This window comes from Frankliniella occidentalis, unplaced genomic scaffold, assembly GCF_000697945.3.
Source record: "Frankliniella occidentalis isolate FOCC.00 unplaced genomic scaffold, Focc_3.1 Scaffold29, whole genome shotgun sequence".
In the NCBI taxonomy this organism is placed as follows: Eukaryota; Metazoa; Arthropoda; class Insecta; order Thysanoptera; family Thripidae; genus Frankliniella; species Frankliniella occidentalis.
Window position 1 is genome coordinate 927,286 of NW_026267159.1, and position 7,672 is coordinate 934,957.

Here is a 7,672-nt window from a genome sequence, read left to right on the forward strand (position 1 = left end):
AAGTATTTAGATCCTTTGTAACTACGAAGCATTTACTTTGCAATTACGAAGTGATGCTTTGCAATTACAAAGCGACGCTTTGCAATTGCAAGGCGATGCTTTGCAGTGTGTTTCATTGCTCCGCAATTGCAAAGCATCACTTTGGAACTGCAAAGTAAATGCTTCGTAGTTACAAAGGATCTTAATATTTCGTAGGTCGGCAAAGCATTGCTTTGTAGGAATTCAACAGTGTATCCTCTGAACGTCCACCAAGCTAGCTCTGGCATATCCTTCATCTCCTCTCTCTGCCGCAAAGCACCTGCGCAACTAGAGCACACACTTGCTAAAAAAGGAGGAATACTAATCCGGCGTACATATTTCATAGTTAGTCGGGACGGACGTCCTCGTTCCTCCTCCCCTCCAGCTCCGGGACGCCAACACGTCTAACTTATTCCGCTATCGTCTCGCTGCTTCCCCCGAATTGAGTCAAGGCCTTTTTTCGAAAAGGTTGAAGCGACAGCAGAGCGGCGGCGACTTCCCTGTCGCACTCGGCGCGCGGCCTTCCACACGGCAGGCGGCTGCCCGCCGAAATCCCCAAACTAAACTGACCCCCTCTACTGCCTGCGCCAGCCAGCCCCAGCTCCACGAGCAATCAGCGTCCAAAGAAAACACGGCCGGAGGGGCGGGGGCGTGGGGAAAGGGGGCCGACGGACCCCCCTCTGCCGCTGACACCGACAAATAGATTATTGACATAAGAAAATGGCCGAGTTTAATTAGAGATCCGAAGTAATAACGACACCTGAAAAGAGCTGGCAGAGAGGGAAAAATGAACCCTTTTCCGCCCTGTCAAATAGTGACAAATTGAGCGACGAGAAACAAAAGGAGAGGCCGATGGATTGGGACCAGGCTGTTGTTTTCCCGCCAAGACGTCTACCGGGCCCGCACACGCTCCCGCACGCTTTTGAAAATACAATAATATGCCTCCAAGGTAGCAAGTACAGTGCGGTAATTTAAGCAGAACTCTGCCCAGACAAAGTGACTGTTGTCTCTGTTTTCGTTCTGTTTGTCGTTTGGGTTTGGTACGGACGGGAGGCCGCCGCCCACCGCCGCCCGCCACCGCCAGAGCCTAGAAGGACACCTCGTCATCGGCGAGGCAGGCTTAATGAGCGGCCGATAAGATAATCGACGTTTTATTGCGGGAATACGACACCTGACGGCGCGATATTAGCGTACGCAGCACCACGGCCCGGCTCGGCCCGGCCCTGCGCCCCTCGCGCGCCCTCCCAAAGCTTTCCACCCTTTTTATTTCCTTCTATACGTTGGCGGGAAATGGGGTACGTTGTCTTATCTCTGATCGCACGTCGTCGTTCGACAAAATCGATCGGAAGAGGTTAGGAAGAGAAGAAGAGAGGATGGGGATAAGGTAGGGGGGGGGGGGGAGGCGAGAACTAACAAACTAGGCTGCTGCTGATCCAAGCAGCAGCAGCAGCAGGCTTCCACGGCTCGCCGCGCCGACCAGCAAGTAAGTTGTTGCGATGTTGCGGGTATACGCGTTATCGGCCGCGCGTTCCTCTCGCACACACTTCGCACGAACTCTCACGCACACTCTCACAAGGGCGCTCACACACACACGCACGGTGACCGAACGGGGCGTGTGACTTGTGTCATGTCAAAGACGACAACGTTCGCAAAGGCGTCGCACAGGGAAAGGGAGGGATTATTATTTGTTATTTTTCGCCTTCGGGACGATCCACGTCGGTAAGAGACCTTCAGTGACGCGGCTGACGTGAGATAAGGATATCGGCATCGCAGACACCAGGCCAGAGAGTATAGGCGGACCAAGGCGAGCCCCCCACCCGACATACCACTTCGAGGAAATGCACACGGCATAACTACTCTTCGATCCGCTGACGTCTTTACACATAGAGTAGTGGTTTATTCAGTTAGACTTGCAGTGCCAAGTGCGACGAGCAGCGCTGGCAGAGGTGTGAACCGCGGAGGCAAATCACTTCTCCCCCTTCTTTATCTTCTCGCAGCCCTCTTTGTTGTTGCAATAACCCGGGACCCGGGCACGATATGCCCCACTTTTAAGTGCAGATCCCACTGTTACGCGCCTGCTCCCCCGGACAACCACCCCACCCCTCTGCCTCATCACAAGTTATACATTCCCCCCTCATCATCATGCAGCCCTCCTAGACCCCCCGGAGGCCTCATCTCAACCCCCGGAGCCGTCGTCAGTCTTCTTTCTTGTTTTTTTTTTTCTTTCTTTCTTCGGAGGAGGACACGATAGGGGGACTACCATCGATTGCCACCAAAACCAACACGACCACCATCATGACGACGACGACCACCACCACCACGACCACCAACACAACTGGAGGTTCCGAAACGTCTTCTCTCTTGATGGATGCTTCAAGGTGACACCCACCAAAGCGCGGCCCTGGCGCTGCTGCAGTTCGCCTGCGAATTATTCCACAATCTCGGCGGGAGGCGGCACAAACAACCGCACACGTACACACGCACACACACACACACACGCGCGCACACTCGATCACAGCCAGCAGGGCCTCGGCCAGGGCTGACAACCCCGGAGCGACACGCGGTCGGACGCGTCTGCGGCAGCGGCGGCGGCCCGCGCGGGTGGCACGCCTGTGCGTCGGAGCGCGGACCCAGCTACACTACAGCCTGCCGGGCGCTGCCGGGCCTCGCCGGGGCGGGCTGAGCTAGGCTGGGCGCCGCGGGGCGCTGCGCTGCGGGGCTGCCTAGCTGTACCGGCGTAGCGCGCGCGCTCCCAGCCCCCCTCCCGCGGGCCGCCACGCCCCCCACCGCGCCCCGCCACGCTCGCGGCGCGCCTTCGGCTCGCGTTCGGCCCGGAGCCGAGGCTCGGGCCGGCGCGCTCGGTCACGTTCGGCAAGCCATCGGTGGTGGTGGCTGCTGGGCGCGGGGGTGCGGTGCGTGCGTCCCGAGGACGCCAGCCCTCGCGCCAGCCCTCGCGCCAGCCCGGCGAGGCGGGGGTGGCGAGAGCGAGAGCCTCGGCGAGAGCGCAGGCTGGCCAAAGTGACGGCGGCTGCCGGTTATTACACTCATCCCTCGTAACGGTGGGGTAAAAAACATCGCCACCCAACAGGCTGCCTATCGTCGTTGCCCTCACCTGCCGCTCCACGACGCACCGGCGAGGGGCACGGGGTAGGGCTAGAATGTCTCTTTCGCCCGCCAAAGCGCCCACGCCCCCCCCCCCCCTTTTGTACCCTTTCTGGACCTAGGGGACTTGGGTGTCTGTGGGGGGTCCCTAGCCCGGGCGAGGATCACCACTGCCGAACCCTTTTCTGGGGCGAGAGCTTTGGCTTTGAGCAACGGAACGCTTTTACCGGTGCCATGTATTTATGGTGAGCAGCTGAGTCCGGGCCCAGGGCCGTTAGGCACCACGCCGCGCCACGCCCCCCGCCCGCATCGCCTACGAGGCCCTGCTGCGCTAGAAGTAGGCTATGATATCGACACGATTCTGCTTTCTCTGCCCAGAGTTATATGTGATGCAGTCGTATGAGTTTTCCCTCGCTAGCAAATGAAAAAAGGGGGGTATAAAATCGAAGTTATGCTCTCCGATTGTAATCGTGCCAAACCGTCCCCATTCCCGCCACCTTCTCCCCGTCCCTCCCTCACTCTTCTGACGTCATCACAGGAGAAAAGGGAGGACTGGATGGCGCTTCAAAGTTAGAGTGCCTAAGTTGCTATCACATTAGCGACTCATTCCAGCGGGTCTACAGGCAGGCACGCCACATTTACATTTTTGGAAACTTACAGCAGTTTTCCCCATTTGAAATCCTTTTCAGAAATTCACCAATTTCCACTTTCCTGTGCGGTATTTATCCTCATGATAGAACCGTTCTTGACCGCAGGGAACGGCGGCGCATAGTGGCCCATCGGTCATGACAAACTAATCAGTAAACAGTCGAGCAGCAGTAGTTCTCCTGTCTAGAGAGCTGAGCTTCGAGGACCTTGTCAGCCCGGCCCGGGCGCCGGGGCCGGGTACTTGTCAGCTAGTTGCCACTCGACAACGAGGTCCACCCAAGTCCAAGTCCAAGTCATTTCGAGGACGTCGAATTGTTGGACGCAAGTGTTTCGCCGCCCAGTGTATTGGCCCAGCCTAGAGATGGATGTGTCAAAAGCTTGGGATTTCGATGACGAGTCTCCCGCAGAGCCTTCTTGGACGTGATTCATAATTGATGGGTCCCCCCAGCCCTCGACCGCCACGCCCCACCGCAGGGTTCAGCGACCTCCCCCATGCCGCAGCGCGCGGCGTGGGCGGCGGCGGCGGCGTGTCCGCGGATCTTCTTCTCGCCAGCTCCTATTTCAAACCCCCTCCCACTTACCTGCCGCAAATTCTACCTCACTTACTTAGTACTGGTAGTTGTACAAAGAAGAGTAAGTGGTTATGGCCAACAAGTCTTTTGGTGTGATTTTTGATATGTGATGTAGCACGTAATTTCAAAACACAATTAACCGTTTGTCCGCAACGAAAACAGAGGAAGAAAGAAAGAAGTTTCTTCAAGAACATGGCGGCCGGCCTATAAGAATACAGGGACCGGCCGCCATGTTCTGTTAAAAATTTGGTTGAAAATTTACGACATTTTGCGGGTTACGTTTGTTAGCGGCAGGAGTTGTAATTTAACAACATTCTGGAAGCGACTTTTTTTGTAGACTAAATCGTGAATAAACAAAAATGACGTATGATACTATGGCTCAGGGTACCTGATCTTGAGTCGTAATTTTACGAGTTTTGTTGTTATAGAACAATATTTGTCATTTATAAACAACCCAAAGTCGGTCCAGAACGACATTGTCGTATATAAACGACCCAAAATTGTTCCAGAACCACATTGTTCCATGATTAAGAAAGGAAATTATTTAAAAGAAATTACACAAGACTTCTGAGCAGTTATGAAAATGCCATCTCAAGTACTTGAGACATGTAATAGCTGTGCTTGGCAGTTTCCAGTTTAGTCTGCTGACTTTTAATAAAACGAAATCTATTGTTATGACACGAGTATATCGTTATATTACGACATCCTAATTGTTTAGATTAAAAAAAAAAAACTTAAATCGTAATTTTACAATCTTATCTTACTCTTACTAAATAAAAAATGTCGTAAATTTACAACTATTTTTAACTGCGTGTGGAAAAACGAATAATTGACTTCGAAAGATTCGGCTGATTTTTTTTTTCAAAAATTTGGACTTGCGGCTTTTTGTCAGTTACCGGTGAATCTAGTTGTGGCTCTATGTGAACGGGTGTGCAAGTGGTAGGAATGCGATGCGATGGGGAATGTTGCAAGACACGGCTATAGTGGTTCACACAGTGTGCAGTCAAGTGACGGTCTTACAACCACGGTGGTAGCTAACCCCAACGTCACCTCTGGTTTCTCAAAACACGGATTAATTTGGTAGCAGCACATCTACCACAAACACACAAAAGACAAAACAAAAATACGTCTAAAAGGATGGCTTGCACGAATGACTTGATAGGAAGAAGTTAAACTACTTGCAGCTTTAAAACACACACTATATGATCTAGATCAAAAACTGTTGAAGAGAAAGAGGAAGGAAAGCTGCAAGGAGTACCAATTAGACAGAAACAACACGACTAAAAGAGCAAATCCGTATGTGAATGTCACACGTCACACATTTATAGGTGTTCGCATTTCCATTCGTAACACTTAAGGGTATAGGGTGTTCGAAATTTCACAGAACATTCATTTGAACACGTACAAGTGTCGTGATAATAAAAATCCACACACCTACAAGTTTGTGACATTCACACACTGCGATTTTCAGTGTAGTGGCACCTCTCAACAAGATTTGGTACAGATTGATAAGACGAAATAAAAAAAAATACGCAGTATTCTTTTTGGCAAATCCCAAATCCCATGACCGTTAAAAAGCAATTTGCTCTTCATATGGAGGAAAAACCCAGAAAAAACCACAGGAATCAGGATTTTGCTAGTGAGACTTCATGCAAAGAATTAGTGCTTTTCGTATGGAAAGGTTAGAGAACACAGAGAAAGCAGAAGTCCAATAGTACATACGGTCGCTCCAGAAGAGTTTCAGGCTCCTTCAACCTGTAAACCAGAGGTGGAACACACATATGAAATGAGAGACACAGAAGGGAGGGTCCACAAGAAAGCTAAGAAGTGGCCAATAGTGGAATTCAGAGCTACACAAGTATATTAGACGCATGCCCGTCTTTTAGTCAAACAACATATTTTATACATAAAAAGCACAATGATGTAAGCCCCGTACTTTAACATTCCTCCTCTCTCTTTCAAAACGTTGACAAATCCTCGTTTTTTTAATTATCTTATAATAATACAGAAAACTGTATACAGTTAGTAGCCAGGAGAGTGGCGATAGAGACAAACATAGATCAGAAGGGGAGAAAAAAGGCACACTGCATTGATCATCTCTAAATAAATGATGCATTGGTTTTCAGACCGGCCCCAACCCAGTGGGCCGACCGCCACAGCTCTGTCCAGCCCTCCCCCAACCCCACAAGCGCCTCGACCGACCCCTCTTCACCTTGACCCCACCCCCAACCCCCTCTAAATTCCCTATCTTCTCCACCCCCTCTCACCGCTACTCAACTCTGAACCTTCAGTGAGATAAACTTAAAGAGGAAGGAAAGGGAACCCGTTGGTGGTAGCCCACCCCCTCCGCCGTCTCCCACTGGCGCCCCCGCCCCTTTCATTTGCACGTAATAAACTTACTCGGGATGTTAATCGCACCATCCATTCAGCAAACTTGTTTTGAAAAGGTCCTGGGCCGCTTCCTTTGGGTCGGAGTACTGCGGCTTCCACAAGCATTTCATTCCCCGCGCCCCAATGGCCAGGGAGCGTGAATGCAATGCGGCCGGGCCAGCCCTCGGGCCAGCCCGCCTTGAGCAGCGGGCCGGCCGGCTCGCGGACGGGTGCTCGAGCGGGTGCGCCGACCCCGCGGGCAGAACCATATTTCATCCCCTTTCAGCCGGCGAGCTGGCTGCACGGGATGAAAAATATTATGCGCGAGACGAATGACCCGCGCGTCCTGCCATGCCCTGCCCTGCCTCACCGCGAGGTGCCCATTGAGCAGCCCGCGCTCTTGAGAGCTGACGGACCGACCGCGCAGCGCATCGGATATCCCTCCCAGCGCGCAAATCAATTTGTCAAGTGAGCAACTGAAAAAAAAGTGAAGGAGAATCTCAGGGAGGGGAGAAAAGGAACGGCCTGTCGGCCAGCTTCGATAAGGCACACAAATAATACTGGTGCAAAAGACGTGTACGAGGTCAAGAAAATACTCGCAAAGCGCCGCGCAAGCTTTCCCCGCTCTAGAACCGAGGCTGACTGGCCCGGGCGCGAGGCGGGGCGGCAACGGGGGCCATCTTTATCAAAACGGGAAACTTTAATATTCGGGTACAATGCACGCACAAGGGAGAGAAAGGGGCTTGTCGTAGACCTGCAGCGACATCATCAACAACAACAAAGGACTCAGACGGTTTTAATGCATTTAAAAGGCGTTACGAATTGGTACTCCATTAAAGGCATTAAAACAGCTCAAAAGTGCTACATTTTTGGACACTTGTGTGCCTTTAAAACGAAATATCAATTTAACACCCTAAAAGGAGAATTGAATCCTAACGCTGTTTTTCCAGTAATCTCTCCTG

At 52.0% G+C, this 7,672-nt stretch overlaps 1 protein-coding gene across 1 annotated transcript in view; it reads right to left on the reverse strand.

The window, feature by feature from the left end:
* LOC113203007 (cAMP-specific 3',5'-cyclic phosphodiesterase) overlaps nt 1-7,672 on the reverse strand; it is a gene marked incomplete in the record, with an annotated part of 180,438 nt that overhangs the window by 83,801 nt on the left and 88,965 nt on the right. Inside the window, 1 exon segment of the mRNA XM_052265693.1 lies at nt 6,063-6,095. Within this exon segment, the coding sequence (XP_052121653.1) occupies nt 6,063-6,095 (33 nt within the window).